At 52.0% G+C, this 19,751-nt stretch overlaps 7 protein-coding genes across 7 annotated transcripts; 4 read left to right on the plus strand and 3 right to left on the minus strand.

Annotated features, from left to right (window-relative positions):
- Positions 1-276: 276 nt before the first annotated feature.
- Positions 277-1,523, minus strand: J4E84_000601 (uncharacterized protein; the record flags this gene model as incomplete). The annotated part of the gene is made up of 4 exons (XM_049383239.1): positions 277-702; positions 763-985; positions 1,038-1,213; positions 1,266-1,523. The coding sequence occupies 4 exons, from the start codon at positions 1,521-1,523 to the stop codon at positions 277-279; spliced, it is 1,083 nt and encodes a 360-aa protein (XP_049248757.1).
- A 1,130-nt stretch (positions 1,524-2,653) lies between these two features.
- Positions 2,654-4,219, plus strand: J4E84_000602 (uncharacterized protein; the record flags this gene model as incomplete). The annotated part of the gene is made up of 1 exon (XM_049383240.1): positions 2,654-4,219. The coding sequence occupies one exon, from the start codon at positions 2,654-2,656 to the stop codon at positions 4,217-4,219; it is 1,566 nt and encodes a 521-aa protein (XP_049248758.1).
- A 1,371-nt stretch (positions 4,220-5,590) lies between these two features.
- J4E84_000603 (uncharacterized protein) lies at positions 5,591-8,131 on the plus strand (the record flags this gene model as incomplete). The annotated part of the gene is made up of 2 exons (XM_049383241.1): positions 5,591-5,598; positions 5,677-8,131. The coding sequence occupies 2 exons, from the start codon at positions 5,591-5,593 to the stop codon at positions 8,129-8,131; spliced, it is 2,463 nt and encodes an 820-aa protein (XP_049248759.1).
- Positions 8,132-8,469: 338 nt separating this feature from the next.
- On the plus strand, positions 8,470-9,858 carry J4E84_000604 (uncharacterized protein; the record flags this gene model as incomplete). The annotated part of the gene is made up of 1 exon (XM_049383242.1): positions 8,470-9,858. One exon carries the CDS (start codon positions 8,470-8,472, stop codon positions 9,856-9,858), a length of 1,389 nt encoding a protein of 462 aa, XP_049248760.1.
- Positions 9,859-10,078: 220 nt separating this feature from the next.
- On the minus strand, positions 10,079-10,924 carry J4E84_000605 (uncharacterized protein; the record flags this gene model as incomplete). Its single annotated transcript, XM_049383243.1, has 4 exons — positions 10,079-10,545; positions 10,607-10,730; positions 10,753-10,848; positions 10,904-10,924. 4 exons carry the CDS (start codon positions 10,922-10,924, stop codon positions 10,079-10,081), a joined length of 708 nt encoding a protein of 235 aa, XP_049248761.1.
- Positions 10,925-11,284: 360 nt separating this feature from the next.
- On the plus strand, positions 11,285-17,311 carry J4E84_000606 (uncharacterized protein; the record flags this gene model as incomplete). Its single annotated transcript, XM_049383244.1, has 2 exons — positions 11,285-11,660; positions 11,712-17,311. 2 exons carry the CDS (start codon positions 11,285-11,287, stop codon positions 17,309-17,311), a joined length of 5,976 nt encoding a protein of 1,991 aa, XP_049248762.1.
- Positions 17,312-18,633: 1,322 nt separating this feature from the next.
- J4E84_000607 (uncharacterized protein) lies at positions 18,634-19,677 on the minus strand (the record flags this gene model as incomplete). Its single annotated transcript, XM_049383245.1, has 1 exon — positions 18,634-19,677. One exon carries the CDS (start codon positions 19,675-19,677, stop codon positions 18,634-18,636), a length of 1,044 nt encoding a protein of 347 aa, XP_049248763.1.
- Between the last annotated feature and the right edge of the window lie 74 nt (positions 19,678-19,751).

The raw sequence follows: 19,751 nt of genomic DNA on the forward strand, positions 1-19,751 counted from the left end.
TCAGGCAGACCTCGGGAGCGTGGCGTCACCCATGGCAATCTCGTATGGTGAGCTGCATGATTGGCATAAATGGCATGATTCCGAAAGAAGTTGATAGAGCGAGGCATACTACCAGGATATCGGGAAAGACGGATGCTAGTGTCTTACTCGGATCCAGGCTCCAAGCGATCGGTTGGACGCACGTCTGGGGTCACAGAAGAATCACATGTGCACGGACTCTGTTCTCGCTAGAGTAGCGCGTCACGCTAAGAAAGCGCGACGCCATGTGTCATTCGCTCATCCACTTGCTCTCGCCTTGGACTTAAGCTCTATACTACTGTACCACGCTCCACCTGCCAGAGCGAGCAGGATGCCCGCGCCGTTCATCGGACTGACAGGCACGTCCCACAAGAAGGCTCCCAATACGATGGTTAGACATTGCTTGAGATTTGCACAGATGGTCAAGGTCAACGCGCCCGCCAGCTTGTTCGTCTCAAAAGACGCGACATTGAGGCCGAATGCGAGCAGGCCGTTGCCCGAGACTGTCAGAATCCTGTCCCTTGTAAAGTGTCCGGCGTTCACAAAAGCAAGAAATTCTGAAAACTCGCCAATGAGCACCGAGTACAGCAGAGATTGCACTGCGGCCAGGGGCCCCATGCGGAGGAGCAGCTCCAGAGCGGGTAGTCGCAGGCGCCCCGTCATCAAACGGTTGGTAACAACGGTCTATTTCGAGCTGTTAGCATCCTTCGCGAGAACGTGCATAATCCTTCGGGTATTACTTACCTTTATGGCAGCGAGGACCACACCGATGAGTGTCAGTGTGAATCCAATGGCGGTGAAGTAGTAGTCACCAAAGGTAGCCAGTCCGACGCCTAGCATTACCGGGACGATGGACAGATACGTGATCAGTGCATATCTTCGAGAGAAAATAACACGGTATATCAGAATGGTAAAGAGCGGGCATGTCGCTCGCATGATTTGGTGGAAGGGAACAGAGACCATGGCTCTTTGCGAAGTTATTAGCGTACGAAGATGTATGTAAGGTAATGGAAACTTACAACGACAAATTTGACATTGCAATGTTCAGCGTGAACAAGAGCGAGAACATGAAATGGACCAGATGCTCGCGCGGCGTCAGCCTCGTTAGCTGGAAATGCCCGAACATCAAGAAGACTGAACTTCCAAGAGCAGCACTTCCGGTATGTACCGCTGTGAGAATCCACGGGAACGGAAACTGGGTATCTCGTTAGCTAAATCGACTCCTCGTATCTGCTCCTGCTACATACCGAACCCATAACAGCTTTGTTGTAAAATGTGAGACTCAAGTTCATTATAAAATAAGTCGCCAGGTATATGAACGTCTTCGTCCTACTGGCAGCTGGCTCTGTAGGACGCTGAGAAAGCACATGCTTTCCATCTTGTTGGCTTTCGAGGTCCAGTAGCGGTTCATTCTCCTTGATATCCAGTTCAACAGGATATTGCTCATCGGTTTCGGCCACTTGGTTGGGTACAGGCTCGGCCTGAGCCATTTCGAATTTCTCCATGATGTTGTCGTCTTTGTCGGTCGACGTGAGGAAGGAGTCGCGTGCTACCTCGCAATGAGGCGTCTTGACAGTCTAAGGGGTGTTCAAATTCAGGTGGCTGAACCGGTATCTGATCCGACAAGTATTAGTTGAAAGAGATTATAGCGTCACTGTGGCTAGGGTCAACAAAGTCTCTTCGCGTCTAATCCTCAACCACGACCGGATAATGCTGCGGTTGGCCGACACCTTAGCTCCTTCGCATGCCTGTCTGCCCAGGACCCGCTGAGAACGGTGTGTGCCGTGTCACACGATAGATCCGGGTAAGGTGTGGCCGTCGGGGACCGGAGTTAACACTGCATCTCAAGCAAGGGCGAATAAGGTGTAGTGGCTGCACGTGTGCGCTGGCCCGCTGAAACTGTGCTGACCATTGACTGCGCCATGAAGTCCAACTAAGCCATAGTTTAGGCACAGTGGCTTCATCCGCTGTGATCATGCGTTGCCGGGTTCCGATATTAGCAGAATAGGAACAGTCCATATGAGTTAGTGTCCTGTGGCACTTGGCTCCTCTGCGCGTTCTCTGGGGCGGAGCGAAAAACTGCGTAACTCGCGGCGGAGCTTGGAGTCCTGCGACGGAACTAACTGAGAAGCTACGCGCATAGCCATAGTGGCCAAAATGCGAAATCGATGTCAAGCCTCGCCGAGTGGTGGAGTACTCGTGCTAAGGATTACATCACAAAGATAACATGCGACGTTACTAAAAAGGCCCCGGTTGACTTGGCAGGCACCCCATCAGTTGATCCTTGTGGCGCCCCCGGTACTTCCGTCACGCTAGCGCTCATCACCATCATGTCACCCAACCAAGCGTTTCCTAACCGTCCGATACGTTCAGGCCCATCCTCGGCACCAGTAGTTGCCAAAATGAGATCGTGTAAACGATAATAGAAGATGCCGATAGCCGTCCAGGCGACCATGAGGCTCTTCGGCCGCTCGGTCCGTAACTATGGCTGGTGGATACTTCATCCAACATCTCGATACTCTTGTGTACCTATAGGTATCCGGCTCACTTCCACAGAGAGTTCCTTGTCCTTGTCCCGCTCAATTACCAGGCATCCTGTTATACACTCGTTTTTGCAAACCCTCACACACTCCTCATGTCTAGTCACACACGGCAAGATGCGCCCACCTCAGCGCCCTCATACCGCTCCACCCATGAGCCCAAATTGTTCGGACGCATTACCAAGATATGTTGTATCGGTGCAGGATACGTGGGAGGACCGACTTCGGCAGTCATGGCGAACGCCAACCCCGACATCCAGGTGACGGTGGTCGATTATGACAGCAAGCGCATTGCTGCATGGCAATCTGAAGAACTCCCCATCTACGAACCTGGCCTCATGGATGTGGTCAAGCCAGCCCGCGACGGCATTCCCAACAAGCGAACGCCAAACCTCTTTTTCTCCACAGATGTCGACCGCGGCATTGCCGAAGCCGAACTCATCCTCTTGAGCGTCAATACCCCCACCAAGACATTGGGTCAGGGTGCCGGACATGCGAGTGAACTTTCCTATCTGGAGTCTGCTGTACGAAAGATTGGTGCTGTTGCTACAGACAACAAGATCATCGTGGAAAAGAGCACTGTGCCATGCCGGGCGGCAGATACGCTGCGAGATGTTCTGAGAGCAACGAGTAGACCTGGCGTCGAGTTTGAGATCCTATCAAACCCTGAGTTCTTGGCCGAAGGAACCGCTATTCAAAATCTCTCGAACCCTGATCGCGTTCTCATCGGCTCTCTCAAGACTCCCCATGGGTTGGCGGCTGCACGCGCTCTCTCTCAAATCTACTCAGCTTGGGTCAGCCCAGATCGCATCATCACGATCAACTTGTTTAGCTCTGAACTGGCCAAGCTAGCTGCAAATGCACTGCTCGCTCAGCGGATCAGCAGTGTCAATGCACTGGGTGCCATGTGCGAGGCAGTAGGCGCCGACATCGATGAGGTGTCCTATGCCGTTGGATTGGACAAGCGCATTGGGTCTCGAATGCTCAAGGCGTCGGTCGGCTTTGGTGGCTCCTGCTTCCGCAAAGACATCTTGTCCCTTGCATACATCGCAGAGTCCCTGAACCTGTTTGAGGTCGCCGCTTACTGGCGATCAGTAGTCGACATAAACGAGTACCAGAAGGACCGATTTACCCGCCGCATAGTGCGATGCTTGTACAATTCGCTTTCGAACAAGACGCTTGCCATTCTTGGCTTTGCATACAAGAAGGACACAGGAGACACTCGCGAGTCAGCAGCTATCACAGTCGTCAACAACCTACTCGCTGAAGGTGCCAACGTCAGGATCTACGACCCACAAGTCAAGGAATCGCAAATACTGCACGATATCGAGAGCAGTAACCCGAGTCCGCAGAGCATCAAAGGCAGACTCACGGTCTGCTCTTCGACTTACGACGCGTGTACCGACGCCGACGCCGTGGTCATATTGACGGAGTGGGACGAGTTCAGCAACAAGCAGCCTACGAGAAGCGGGCACGTTCGCGGCGACTCAGTACACAACGGTGATGTGGATACAATGCGCAAGGAGATATCATGGAAGCGCGTTTCGCAGGTCATGCGCCGTCCAATGTACGTCTTTGATGGACGTAACGTCGTCGATCCTGTGCCTCTCGAAGCTCTGGGTTTCCGGTACGAAGGTGTTGGTAAATCGAGGGGGTTGTAATCGGTCTGAATGTTCAATGTCGAGATATCCAATTTGCTTATTTACTTAATGAGGTGTAGAGTTAGTACCCAGGTTCGGCGTTGGTCAACCGCTGTTGCAGCAATAGACGGTAGGATGGTAGCTCTACCTAGGTAGTAATCAGCTTGCTATTCCGATACAGATCCTTCAAGATGTTCTCTTTCACGTCGTTTCAGCTGATTGACTTCTTCGACCGCGGCAGTAGTTTGTCAGTGCTGCGAACGTCGTTGGTGATGGGGCAAGGTTGTACGCGTCAACTGGTGAGATGTTGCCCCACCTCGCATCCACCGTGTTTTAGGTTAGCGCCGTACCTGGACGCCTGGACGCGCGCGCCCCCGGGGCCGCGCCTGGCAGGCGCCTTCCAGCCCAACACGCTTCGCACTTCTCTAAGGGACCAATCCTGCCCATGGGCACTGTAGCACGACTATCGCAACATTTTGACTCTTGATATGCCAATATCAACTCAACAAAAATTTGGGCATGCTCACTTTCAAGAGGGCTGCTGCCTAAGGGCGCGTGGAATGATCGCACGGGTTTCTTCGCGCGTCTGCTGTACGCGCCTTCAGCGAATGACTTTCTAGCAACCCATGTCGATGCATCACAAGTCGTCGCAGCCTTGCTGTGCCGCGCTCATGCGTAAATCAAGGTCTCTCTGGATGCCCCGCGGTGGATTCCTCGTCGCTGGGTGTTCCTTGCCCGTAGCTTCTTTGCCTTCAGTCAGCCCTCCCGTCCTCCCCGTCATGGAAGCCTTTGGCATCGCTGCAAACATCATCTCGATCATTCACATCACAACCGAAGTTGTCAAGCGGCTTAACGATTTCAGAGTGACAACAGAGGGTCTGCCAAGGGCATTGAAGTCACTCAGCGTCGAGCTTCCAACGCTGATAAATTCTTTAAGGCGCATTCGGCAGGCTATTGACGATGGTAGGGTTTCTGAAGAAAGCCAGGAAGCGTTGGAACCACTTATCAAAGATTTCGAGCTTCAAATTCAGGCTCTGTCGGATATCATATTGAAGATGCGCCCGCGGGTCAACTCGAATGCGTCTCGTAATCTCAAAGCCGTCACAAGCTTTCGTTATGACAGCGAAGTGAAACACATAGAAGGTGTGATCAGAGGCTATGTGTCGACTTTGACATTGGAGTCTGCTATCGCAGCTGATAGCAGAGGTGGTGCAGGTATGTTGGCGTCGGCCATGACAGACTGTGGGCTTGATCGATCTAACAACCAACAACTTGCAGTTTCACAGCCACTTCCGATGCCGAGATTCATCTGTCCATTCGGCAAGGATGTCGACTTCATCGAGAGATCTGTGCTTGCTGATCTCCTTGCCTTGAGGGGACCTGGATCGCGACATGCGCTTGTGGGGGCAGGCGGCATCGGGTACGTACACAGCCACCCGGCTGAAACATCTACAGCCTTCACATTCTCCGTTGTCCAGCACGGCAAAATTTACAGCTGCTGAATACGAAAACAGAAAGTCACAGATTGCGATCGAGTACGGTTATCGAGTCCAACAAGATTTTCCAAACACTTGGGTTTTCTGGATCGATGCAGAGAATATTACGAAGATGGAAGAGAGTTATCGTGAGACTGCCAGGATCTTGCGCATCATTGGCGCAAGCGACAAAGACGCAGATGTCTTTGGTCTCGTCTACGATTGGCTGCGCAACGAAGCGAATGCAACATGGTTGATGATCATCGACAACGCGGACGACAAGGACGTCTTCAATCGTCTACCGCCGAAATACAAAGGATCCGACCAGTCCAAAGAGATACGAGAGTTCATACCGCAATCTTCAAATGGCGCAGTCCTAGTGACCTCGAGAAGCCGAGACGCAGCTTTTCAGATCACCTGCAATTACAAAAACATAAAGCATGTGGAGCCAATGAGTGAAGCAGAGGCAATCGCGCTCTTACAAACGCATCTAGAAGATAGCCACGAAGATGAGGACAAGAGACTACTTGTCGAGACTGTCGACTACATCCCACTCGCAATTACTCATGCGGCCGCTTATATCAGCAGACGGTCATTACCAATACGCGACTATTTACAAGAACTCAGCACGAAGGATGAGGAAGATTCAAACGCCTTAGAAGAGGATATTCCACAGCTGCGCCGTAAGGCGGGGCGTTCCAACTCAATTGTCAAGACATGGAGGATCACATTCGAGTACGTCCGCAAGACCATGCCTTCGGCCGCGAGGCTCTTGTCGCTGATGTGTCTTTTTGATCGACAGGACATTCCGGAGGCGCTTCTCCAAGGACAATACAGCGAAGTGATACTTTCGTCACGGAACACCCGCAAATCATGGTGGAAGCGACGGCCTCAAATGCGCCGAAAGAGAATAGAGCAACAGTTGTTGTCTTGTCCTAAGAGTCTCCCTTGCGACTTTGAGGACGACTGGCTCACTCTCCGGGATTTCAGCCTGATCAAGATGAACAGGGACAGGAAGCATTTCTCTATGCATCCGCTGGTGCAATTCACGACTAAAAGGTGGCTCGTTCAACATGATGAGCTCGATGTCTGGAGTCAACACTTCATAGGTATCCTCGATGATAGATTTCACGACTCAGATGACGGTGACTTCAAGAGATGCGAGCCTCTGATCGCACATGCATATGCAGCCATTCCGTACCGGCTATCAAATGCGGCCACACAACCCTTACGTGCATGGGCATCGCTTACCCGGAAGGTTGCGCGTTACTATGACCAAAGAACTGGGCTCGAGAAAGCTCAAGATCTTTACCGTGTTGCGGCTGAGGCTTTCGAAACTACAGGAGGTAAAAAGACACCCGAAGCACTCAAATGCCGTAAACAGCAAGCGCTCCTACTTTTCCAGACGGACAAAAATGCAGAATCAGAAATCCTGTATCGCCATGTCTTACGCTTGCAGCAGAAAGCTCTCGGCCATGAACATCACGATACACTGGACACCATGGATCGCATAGGCGATGTATTATCTTTCCAACGCCGTCGTTCAGAAGCCGAAGCAATCCAATTGCAATCGCTCGAAATCAGAGTCCGCAATTTTGGTCTTGCGCATCCCAGCACGCAACAGTCCCTTACCAAGCGTGGCTATTTTCTTCTAGCAGGAAGTCGCTATGCTGAAGCCTACACCATCTGGAAGCAAGCCTCTGAAGCACGAAACGTAGCACGCGATACTAGCTGGGTCAAAGAATTGGACCTAATCGGGTTGAGATTGCAATTAGATGGTCGATCCGCCGACTCGGAGTATTATCTCAGAGAGTCGCTCTCAGAGAAAGAGCGTATATTTGGCGAGGACTATGACTCCACAGTGCCCGAAGCTGCTGTAACACTGGCACGCATCTTACTTTCTCAAGAAAATTACATTGAAGCAGAGACCCTGCTACGTCGTGCACTTTCTTGGTACGATTCCAGCGAGTTTTACGACAATCCAAAGCGCTTCCAGACAATGAGTGACCTCGCTCACACACTCGCGCATACGAACAAACTTGAAGAAGCAAAAGAAATGGCCACAGTGTGCCTATCATGGCGAACTGAGAGCCTCGGCTCATATGGCCGCGAAACTCTGGAGATCATGTGGATATTAGCCGGAATACTAGAGAAACAGGGGAGCTTTGTGCAGGCTTTGAAGAAGTATCGTGATACATATGAAGGTGCGAGACAGACGCTGGGAGAAGCACATGCGGATACGAAAGACTACAAGCGTGACTACGGGAAGCTTGAGCAGGCTATGAATCAAAAGAGCTCGGCGATATCAGACGAAAACTGGGATGCAGCGACGATGAACTCTGCATTTGATCTCAGTAACGAGGATACAGGTGCAGGGGCTCAGGAACCAGGTGCTATGCTCTTCAATATGACCGAATCTGAGAAAGAGGGATGTGATGACACTGTCGTAGCAGCTTAATAACCATGGAGAGCATGCATATGCGGAACTAGCATCCTAACGAGTGCTCTGTAGAAACGGGAGTGAATAGCAGAGTGAATGCTCAGTTGTTGTTATTACAGAATGTCCGCGCTGCGTCATTCACTGAGCTTTGCGACCCGCCCCCGTTGACATAAACCCACACCCACGCGCACTTCGCTCTACAATATTGAAAATTCATCATCTGCAGTCCGCATCCTTCTGACTGCGTGACACGAGCACGAGATCTTCAATATCGTCTCTTCCATTCTGCCGCTCCAAACCGCAATCGCATCCTCGCAACAGCGCTTCTCCACCCACTAGTATCACGCGACTAGACAATGGCCTTGCCTACACCGAAAATCGTACCCAAGGCCTCTGCGCTCTTCTTGCCGTACGAGATCGAACTCTACCAACGCTGGCGCAAGTCCGCCTTTGGTATCGCTGTTGAAAACGATGACGATGTCCTCCTACCCACCGCGTTTGAGTACATGGACTTCATGGAGTGGCGCGCCAGACAGTGCTCAAAACTCGATGGGAATCAAGAAGCGGAGAAGAAGTCGTCAGATCCAGCGTTTTCGGGATATGTATTGGCGGAGCGATGTGGACACCCTCTACATCCTGGAGATCCACGTCCAGATGCTCTAAGACAACCGAAGGACGAAGTAGAGGAGGAAGGCGAGGAGGAAGGCGAGGAAGAAGGCGAGGAAGAGGATACGATTGCTTGGTGTTCAATGTGTCTTTTGCAGATTCATCTCAAGCTGCTTGCCGAGTTATGGGATAAGTGGTTGAACTCCGGCGGCCCGTGGCGTGTCTTACGTCCCGGCTCCACAGCGGAAGGCTGGCAGATTGCCAAGCGAGCATACTATATGCGGAAGACCAACCTAGTCAACGATGTCGATAACTTGGAGGATATCGCGCGATTGGAAGATGCCTGGGAGGCTGCGCATCCCGCTGCGGACGTGGAGGTCGTTCGTGCGTACAGCGCCAAGACGGCAGTGGATGTGTATGCGAAGGGTGTTCAGTTTCCTGCACGCTTAGCAGAACCTGATGAAACAGCTCCCCGAACACCAGCAGGAAAGGAACGAAAAAAGCGCCTCTCGTACTCACCAGACACACCGGAGGATACTCGGCATCGCTCTAGTGCCGTGTTCGCTCGACGTTGCCTTGCCTACGACCCTGAGTCACCCCATCGATGTCCTGAAGAGGATGGATGGGCTGAGACCTCGTTCAAGAACAGCTGGGAGTACAATGTACGGCAATGTCGCACCCTGCTATGCAACAAATCGCCCAATGAACCCGACGTCACTTACCGCGAACTCGCTGACGAAGCTTCAAAAGATACCCTCATCAACGGCATCGAAGAGTGGCTCGGCAAGATGCAAGATGATTGGAAGCAGCCCTGGGTTGACATTTTGCTGGCTACAACCGAAATGTTTCTTGTCTGGCAAGATCCGCGTCACGACGATGATGCTGACACGGATTTCAACAACTGGGACAGGACTGAGACACTCGTGGGCACCAACCTGGAAGCTTATGCGCGGCAAATTGGCGATATTGACGAGGAGGATGAGACCGAGCTGGTACAAGGAGAGGTGACAGAAGACTTCTTCGACCAGGATTCCGTTGCGTCTGACTCTGACTCAGACTCAGATGAAGACGAAGGCGAGCTCCCTGACCCTATGAATCTAGAAGAGGACGAGGAAGTAGCCATCAGTGTAGATGAATAGGAAACGTCAGCTCGGCTGTACAGCGCAGACGCTGGAGCAGAATCTTTACCACCTTGCTTATCCAGTCAACATGGAAATTCAGAGCAAAATGACAAGTAAGGAAATTATGAGACAATCAGCCTTGATATGTGGTAATAGGTATGCAAGACTACTTGTCTCGAACACAAGTCAGGTATCAACGCCCAATAAAATGATGAATTCGCCAAAACGTGCCCAGACTTTACATGACAATACAGCAAGAGTTTTGCTTCTTAGCCTGTGACTGTGTTAGCATGACCGAGCTTTCAGTTGCCAGCTCTTGATCACTCACCTGTGTGTAGAACATCTTGCTCGATGCACTCAGCTCATCACTTTTCTGAACCAGGTTGTCAATCTTCTCTCCTCGCTCCAACACACTCTCGATGGTCTTGTGTAGCACAATCTTGGTCTCGTCCAACTCTTTTTGGATCTTCATTATGCTGTCGGCCTGTTGTGGGTCTTGGTACTTGACGATGTAGTCTTTGAGCTCGGGGTAAGACATGTTGGCCGATTCGGTCGCGTTGGCAAAAGCGGAGCGCGGGTATTTGGAGAGGAACTCGTCGCAAACTTTGGAGAGAAGCTGGTGGGCTACGAGGGAGGGGTATTCGTGGTCGGTGATCATGAGGCCGCATACGCCTTCGGAACGACCGTAAGCGTGGAATGTGTAATCTGGACGCGCTCGATTAGCATATGTCTGCGCATGAAGCGGCTATGCTGACGAAGGACGTACCTGACTCCTCGACATCCTGTCTTTGCCCTGGTAGTGTCCTAGAAGCGACCGTCTTTGCTGTGAATGACATCTGGGCTGCTATCAGCTTGTGTCCCTCGGTCCGTGTGACCTGCCACAACTCTGGCTGTGCGGTGAAGGTAACGTACGAACTCTCCGACGCTTCCCCGTGTGAAGCGGCCGAAGCTGGACAGATCGCGCTCGGCGCAAAGTTCGATCGCGGGTTTGGTCTCATTCTTGAGGATCTGTACATGGTTAGTACTCGTCCGAGACTGGAAGCGGCGGTGAATGGGCTCCTACACCAATATAGAGAACCTTCATGTTGGCGGCGGGTTTATTTTATTCGTGAGGAAAGTAAGTGGGGAGACTGGTAGGGTAAGGCTGTGTAGCTTGTATGCGCGTGGTAGGGTCGTGGAGAAAGGAAGCCTGGAGTCGTGGCCCGAGATAGCACTCCTGGCGCCAGCATGCGTCTCATGGTCGGCGGAACCAGCATGTGGCGCGCTGATTATGTCATGCCGCTAATGCGCGGGGGCGGGGCAGGTCCAGCCGAATCCAGGACACTCACCCATCATCGATTCTGCCAAGCCTGACGCAGAGGCAATCACGCTTTCCATCGTGAAGAGCGCTCCACCGAGCGCACCTGAATCAGATCGACCGCCAACGTTCGGAGAAGTTGTAATAATGTCGCCCTCCGTCGAGGACGCCCAGGCGCAATGGCTCGAGCAGCTCGATGCCATGCGCAAAGCCATCGCCGAACTCAATCTCCCTGCCGATACTGAGAAGGCGCCAGCCTACGGAGACGACCTCGATTTCGATGATGATGACTTCTCTGGAACCGTCAGCGGCGAAGATATCTGGGACATCATCAGCGACGAGTATGAAGAAGAGTTCAGCAGTGATCACCTCGACCAATTTCCCGATGGCCAAGTTGGTGGCGAGGCTTACAGCCAGCAATGGCTCGCAGAGAAATGCTCTTCAGTAGCCCAAAGTGGTTCCGGTCTGGATTCTGGAGCGTTGACGGAGCAGATCACCGCGATCCTGTCAAGTGACAGCAATGGTGAGGCTTCATGCCAATACTCGATTACTGCAGCATACTAACTATGAATAGACGAAGAGCTACAGATGATGCTCGCAGACATTGTTGGCTACGGAGAGTTGGACCTTGTGGCCGAGCTCATATCGCATCGCAAGGACATCATGCGATCCTTGCATAACCCTACTCCCGCTCAAAGCAATGGTGCCATGGGCCGTTTACAGACCCGAGCCGAACGCGAAGAAGCATTGCGCCGGGCGGATTGGGAGCACAAGACTGCCGCGTTGGCACCTTCTATGGACCGAACAGGTCCCCAGTATCCTCACGTTTATCGGACTCACGAAGCCGGCAACAAGCTCTCGGCTTATGGCAAGAAGTACGCGCTACCTCCAGATACTGAGCATCGCGACAACAACCTGTATGAAGAATACGAAATCCCCGCAGTTCCGGTAGGTACTGTCGGCGTCGGCCGAAGGCTTCTCGAGATCCAGGAACTGGACGGCCTCTGTCAGCGTACCTTCAAAGGCTACAAATCCCTTAATCGCATGCAGAGTCTGGTGTACCCAGTCGCCTACAAAACCAGTGAGAATATGCTGATCTGCGCACCTACTGGTGCTGGTAAAACAGATGCTGCCATGCTCACCATTCTCAACACCGTGGCCAAGAATGTTGTGCCGAACCCGATCGACGAGCCTGAGGCGACCGACTTTACAGTCATGATGGAAGACTTCAAGATCATCTATGTCGCACCCATGAAGGCGCTCGCTGCTGAGGTCACAGACAAGCTTGGAAAGCGCCTAGCGTGGTTGGGTATCAAGGCTCGCGAACTGACTGGTGATATGCACCTTACCAAAGCCGAAATTCTGGACACCCAGATCATAGTTACCACGCCAGAAAAGTGGGACGTGGTGACGAGAAAAAGCACTGGAGACACCGAGCTGGTACAGAAAGTACGTCTGCTCATCATCGATGAGGTTCACATGCTCCACGACGAGCGCGGCGCTGTATTGGAAAGCTTGGTAGCGCGTACTCAGCGACAAGTGGAGAGTACACAATCACTCATCCGGATTGTCGGTCTCTCTGCGACCTTACCCAACTATGTCGACGTAGCCGACTTTCTCCGAGTCAACAAGATGGCCGGTCTGTTCTACTTTGACGCTTCATTCCGTCCTGTACCTTTGGAGCAGCACTTCATCGGCGCCAAGGGCAAGCCAGGCACAGCGAAGTCACGTGAGAACGTGGAGAGAGTGGCCTATGATAAGGTCGTTGAAATGCTCAAACGGGGCCACCAGATTATGGTCTTTGTGCATTCGAGGAAAGACACCGTCAAAACAGCTAGGCGATTATACGACATGGCTATGGAAGAACAGTGTACCGATCTATTCGATCCGCAGGACCATCCTCGTTATGAAAATGCTGTACGCGATATGAAGCAGTCGAAGGGCCGAGAATTACGCGAGCTACTTGGAAAGGGCATGGGTACTCACCATGCCGGTATGCCTCGTTCTGACAGAAACCTGATCGAGCGCCTTTTCGCTGAGGGCGTTCTAAGAGTGCTCTGCTGTACAGCGACATTGGCTTGGGGTGTCAATTTACCCGCGGCAGCCGTCCTCATCAAGGGCACCCAAGTTTACAATGCACAAGAAGGTAAGTTTACCGACTTGGGCATCTTGGATGTTCTGCAAATTTTTGGTCGTGCCGGTCGACCCCAATTCCAGGATACGGGTATTGGCTTCATTTGTACGACACACGACAGGCTGGATCACTACATGCGCGCCGTAACTGAGCAACAGCCTATCGAATCCAGGTTTTCCGCAAAGCTCATAGACAATCTCAATGCCGAGATATCGCTTGGTACAGTGACTACGGTCTCTGAAGCTGTGACTTGGCTCGGTTACTCTTACCTCTTTGTACGGATGCAGAAGAGCCCGCTGATGTATGGCATTGAATGGAATGAGATACGCGACGACCCACAGCTTGTCGGGAGACGTCGCAAGCTTATTATCGATGCCGCACGAATCTTGCAGAGAAGTCAAATGATCATCTTCAACGAGACCACAGAAGATCTGCGAGCGAAAGATGTCGGGCGTATTGCGAGCCAGTACTACGTCCAGCAATCAAGTATAGAAATCTTCAACACAATGATGCGACCTCGTAGCACAGACGCGGATGCTCTGGCTATGGTCAGCATGAGTGGCGAGTTCGACCAGGTACAATCACGCGAATCCGAGGAGAAGGAGCTTTCAGCCCTCAAAGAAGAAGGGCATGTGATCACACAAGTCAAGGATGGGTATGCTACTTCGCATGGAAAGACAAACTATCTTCTCCAAGCTCACATCTCGCGAGCACGACTGGAAGATTTCACCCTGGTTTCAGACACGAACTATGTGACCCAGAATGCAGCACGTATCGCGCGTGCGCTATTCATGATTGCGCTTAATAGGCGCTGGGGTTACCAGTGTCAGGTACTGCTAAGTCTTTGCCAATCTATCGAACATCGATGCTGGTCTTTCCAGCACCCACTGCATCAATATGAGTTGCCGCAGCCAGTCTTGCGCGCGCTCGATCACAAATATCCGTCGATACAAACCCTGCGCGAAATGGATGCAACGGAGATCGGAGACCTAGTACATAACAAGAAGATGGGTGGCGTCATCTCAAAGCTCATGAACAACTTCCCAACCTTGAGCATTGAATCTGAGATCGCTCCGCTCAACAGAGATGTGCTCCGCATCCAGCTGTTCCTCACGCCCGACTTTGTCTGGAACGATCGTCACCATGGTACTTCCGAATCATTCTGGATCTGGGTCGAGAACTCGGAAACATCTGAGATTTACCATCACGAGTTTTTCATCCTGTCGCGCCGAAAGCTCTACGATAATCACGAACTGAACTTCACGATCCCACTTTCTGATCCTTTGCCTACGCAAGTATATGTTCGCGCCTTATCTGATCGATGGTTAGGCGCCGAGACTGTCCATCCCATATCCTTCCAACATCTCATTCGGCCGGACACAGAGAGTGTCTATACCGATCTGTTGAATCTTCAGCCTTTGCCGATCGCTGCTTTGAAGAACCCACTGTTGGAGGAAGTATACGCGCAGCGCTTCCAGTACTTCAACCCTATGCAATCGCAGATCTTCCATTGCCTATACCATACACCTGCCAATGTCTTGCTTGGATCGCCGACAGGTAGTGGCAAGACTGTTGCTGCGGAGCTCGCAATGTGGTGGGCGTTCCGTGAGAAGCCCGGCTCGAAGGTCGTATACATCGCCCCTATGAAAGCACTTGTTCGCGAGCGAGTTCAGGATTGGGGCAAGCGTTTAGCTGGGCCAATGGGCCTCAAGCTTGTTGAGTTGACTGGTGACAACACTCCGGACACACGCACAATTCGGGATGCCGATATTATCATTACAACGCCTGAGAAATGGGATGGTATCAGTCGTAGCTGGCAGACTCGTGGATACGTTCGGCAAGTCAGTCTAGTCATCATCGACGAAATTCATCTACTGGGCGGTGACCGTGGGCCAATTCTGGAGATCATTGTCTCTCGTATGAACTATATCGCATCACAGAAGAAAGACGGGTCAATCCGTCTTCTTGGCATGTCCACTGCTTGCGCTAATGCGTCCGATCTTGGAAACTGGCTTGGTGTCAAAGAAGGCTTGTTTAACTTCCGCCACTCTGTGCGTCCGGTACCGCTGGAAATCTTCATCGATGGCTTCCCGGAACAGCGAGGCTTTTGCCCGCTCATGCAATCGATGAACCGACCTACTTTCCTGGCAATCAAAGCTCACTCACCGGAAAAGCCAGTTATCGTCTTCGTAGCCTCCCGTAGACAGACTCGTTTGACGGCTCGCGATTTGATCAACTTTTGCGGCATGGAAGATAACCCAAGACGCTTCCTTCACATGTCTGAAGACGACTTGGCACTCAATCTCGACCGAGTAAAGGATGACTCATTACGCGAGGCACTGAGCTTTGGTATAGGCCTGCATCACGCCGGTCTTGTCGAGACTGATCGATCGCTCTCAGAAGAACTCTTCGCGAACAACAAGATTCAAATCCTAGTCGCCACTAGTACACTTGCATGGGGCGTGAACTTGCCAGCCCATCTTGTCGTAGTCAAGGGTACGCAGTTCTTCGATGCCAAAACAGAAGGGTACAAAGATATGGATCTCACGGATGTGCTGCAAATGCTGGGTCGTGCCGGACGTCCTCAGTTCGATGACTCTGGTATTGCGCGTATATTTACGCAAGACGCCAAGAAAGAGTTCTACAAGCATTTCCTGCATACTGGATTTCCCGTCGAATCGTCTCTGCACAAGGTGCTGGACAACCATTTGGGCGCCGAAATCTCTGCAGGTACTATTGCTACAAAACAAGACGCGCTCGATTACCTGACCTGGACTTTCTTCTTCCGCCGGTTGCATAAGAACCCGTCATTCTACGGATTAGAGATTTCAGCAGAGGAGCACAACACGATTGCCGCGCAGTCCTTGGCCAACGACTATATGGTCGAGCTGGTGGAGACCTCCCTCAGTGAACTGGACGAGTCCTCTTGCGCTATTGTCGAGCCTACAGGCGAAGTTGACCCAACACCACTCGGCAAGATTATGAGTTACTACTACCTCAGCCACAAAACGATTCGCTACCTTGTGAAGAATGTCAAGCGCGACGCAACCTTCGCCGACGCTCTATCATGGATCTCTCACGCCACCGAATACGACGAGCTGCCTGTTCGCCATAACGAAGACCTCATCAACGCCGAGCTTTCGAAAGCCCTTCCTATTTCCGCGGACGACTTCGGCCTACCCCTGTGGGACCCTCACGTCAAGTCATTCCTACTTCTACAGGCGCACTTCTCGCGGATCGACCTGCCAATATCCGATTATGTCGGTGATCTAAACAGTGTGTTGGATCAGAGTATCCGTATTGTACAGGCATCGATTGACGTACTCACTGAACTGGGTTACCTCTCTTCATGCGAGACAATGATCACGATCCTCCAAGCTATCAAGTCAGCGCGCTGGCCAAATGACGGGCCGTTATCGATATTCCCAGGCGTGGAAGTTGAGAGTGAAAAGAAACGTCTCGAGCACCCTAAGGCCAGTCCGAAAAATCTCATTGAGACAACTACCGCATCGCCCGCGGTGCTTGAACGTGCGGCCAAGTTCGCTGGAGTCACACCTACTGGAATTAAGCGTTTCATCGAGCCAGTCTCTCGTTTGCCCGTACTGAAGCTCGACCTGGGCAACGTCAACGCGCTCGCCTTGGATTTCAAGATCTCACGCCAGAACCCGGCTAGAATGCAACAAGGCGGTATACGCATCTTCGCACCACGCTACCCCAAGCCGCAGACGGAAGGCTTCTTCGCTATTGTCTCGTACTCTAGTACTGACGAGATCATCGCTCTGAAGCGCATCAACTGGCCCGACCCCAGTAAGAATGGCAATCGCGGACGGGGTGGACGCGGCGGAAATGCATCTGGGGGCGCACAGTCGAGATTGCAGGCTTCAGCCAAGGTGTCATTGCCGCCTGAGGCACAGGGCAAGAAGGTCGACATCAGCGTGCTCAGTGATTCGTACCCCGGTATGAAATGGAAAATTGGGGGTATTGATGTACCTGAGGCGCCTATTGTGGACGCTTATGGAAAGGGGAAAGAAAAGGCGTAGTGTTGTAGGTCGCCCGCCAGGCCATGACAATTCAAAGTTCAAGTATATACAATTATGACGCCTGGATAAAACAGTTGATATGATTCATAATAATAGTCACTGCACTGTCTCATCATTCTCCCTTTCCTCTCTCTCCCTTTCCTCTCTCTCTCTTTCCTCTCTCTCCCTTTCCTCTGTCTCTCTTTCCTCCCTCTCCATCCGATCAAGATCACTTTTATAGTCCACAACATCAACATGCTCCTCTCCCAACAAACGCCTCCCTTCTTCGTACGCCTCCTTATACAAACGCATCGCATCTGCTCTTCTCCCGGCCTTTTCCACTGCAAATCCCAACGTCCACACACTCTCCACCGTCTCCTGATGTGTCCTGTCTAGATGCGTTTCCCTCGCTTCCAACGTCCTTGTTGCCACTTCCTCCGCTTCTTGTACAGCAGCAGGCGTGGCTTGACAAGCTAGACAAAATGCAAACTCGTTGGATATCTGCAACATCTCGGTACGACCCCCAGGGAGAAAGCGTGTGTATCCGTCCAGTGCTCGCCGGAAAGACGTTTCTGCGTCTTTATACTTGTGTTGAGCGACCTGCGCCCTCGCGATCCTGACAAGTGTATCGCATACCTTAATATCGTCGTGGGAGAGCGTGCTTTCTTTGTAGGTGAGCGCTTCGTTGAGGCGCTTCAAAGCTTCCTCAGGTCGGTCAAGCGTGTGAAGCTTTAGACCGAGAAGTTCAAGGTTATGGCACCACTCGGCATCATAGACGTTGGAAGGTGTATTACGATGCCTGAAGGCGCCTTTCCATGTTGTGTAGGCTGATTCGTAGTAACCTTCAGAGTGGAAAACGTATCCAAGTGCATCGGCGTGCTCTTGAATTGAGGTTGAGCTGAAGAAGCTAGGAAGCCAGTTCCAGGACATTGTATCTTTTGGCAATGATGCGCGAAGGGCAGCGCCGCGATGAAGGGATGCGTGGGAATAGCTTGCAACGATGCTTTGAGGATGAAGAGAAAAGAGTCATAGAGATGGATCAGGCGTGTCAGAATAATGAATTCTTGTCATTGACGATAGATGAGTGTCTTTCCGATCACTCACATGTGTGCTATCAAGTCCGCTGCTTCTCTTCACGTCCGCACCGCGCGACATCTGCCAGCCTTTGTTGGAGACCTGTTTGTATGCTTTGCCTCTCTATCCTCCTCCCCAGACACGGTCCTTCGTGCCTCTGCCTCCTATCTTGGGTATATGTACATGATTCGTAGCGATCGCTTCTTGTGAGGCTGTCTTTGGGTGGTCGCGTAGCGATGAGTGTATGAGGTAGATCGCTGTGGATCAGCTCAGTCGTCGCCAAAGACGATGAAGCTCGCTTCTTCCTCAATCTCGAAGTATGCGCAGTCACTGTCACTGAATTCGCTTTCGCAGTCAGAGTTGTCCTCGTCAGAGTCATCATCTTCCCAGTCACTGTCTCCACCATCCTCCTCAATCTCGCAGGTTGAGTCAAGGACGGCTTGTGACTCCTCTGCCTCAGACCGCGAAGTAATGTTGCTTGACTCGTCTGTTGAGCCGACATGATGTATCTTTCCGTGAGAGTAGTCTTCCGAATCCTCTGAGACATCATCTTCTTGTTCCCCTTCCTCAACAACTGTGTGTTTCCCAGGCTCGTAGCGCGGCGATCGCCTATGGAAGTACGGATTGGGTCGTCCGGGCTCGAAATCGGTGTCCGGGGCAAAAACAACTGCAGCCTGTTTGTTCGATCGCGGTCGCTTTTCTAAGCAACCCGTAGTCTCTGACCAGTATAGCTCCACGGCCTTCGCTGCGGTTCGCACGTCTTCGTGCGCGACCTCTGGATGCTGCGCAGACCATGAAGCTTCTTCTTCGGCCATGAGCTCAAGTCTCGATAGCTCCTTAAGTGTGCCGATCTTCCCCTTGCACCAGGCGCTGTAAACGGTGTGTTGGTGTTCTGAGCTGGTGAGTGTACAAGATGGCGCGCAACCGCCTGCGCTTTCGAGAGCCTCTGACAATACATTCATGTATCTGATGTGCAGGTCGATGATACAGACGGGACATCGTGATTGTAGCTGGCCGGCTGCTACAGGGTGCATAGGATGCTGACATATCGATGCGACTGGCGATTCGAAGGAGGATGACGTTTCCGAAGAACGTCCGTGGGTAATGTGACCGGAGATGTCGTCAAACGGGTCTGAGAAGTATCCAGAGTCTTGTCGTTTCAACCACTGGTGGAAGTCTTCATATTCGCGTGCTGTGGGGATGTAGCCTTGCTCAGCTGGCCTAGTATTCGTGTGCAAACATTGCCATCGCTTGTACTGCTTCAGCTCGCGGGGCGGCATGATGACGCTCGCGGGTATCTTGGTGCAAGCCATGGTGGCGTTGTGTGTTGCGTGGTAAGGGCAGGTCAGTGACCTGCAGGTAGAGAGCAGGACTTGTGGTGCCGTAG

Source organism: Alternaria hordeiaustralica (genome assembly GCF_023758085.1).
Source record: "Alternaria hordeiaustralica strain BMP 2776 chromosome Unknown scaffold_1, whole genome shotgun sequence".
Classification (NCBI taxonomy): domain Eukaryota; kingdom Fungi; phylum Ascomycota; class Dothideomycetes; order Pleosporales; family Pleosporaceae; genus Alternaria; species Alternaria hordeiaustralica.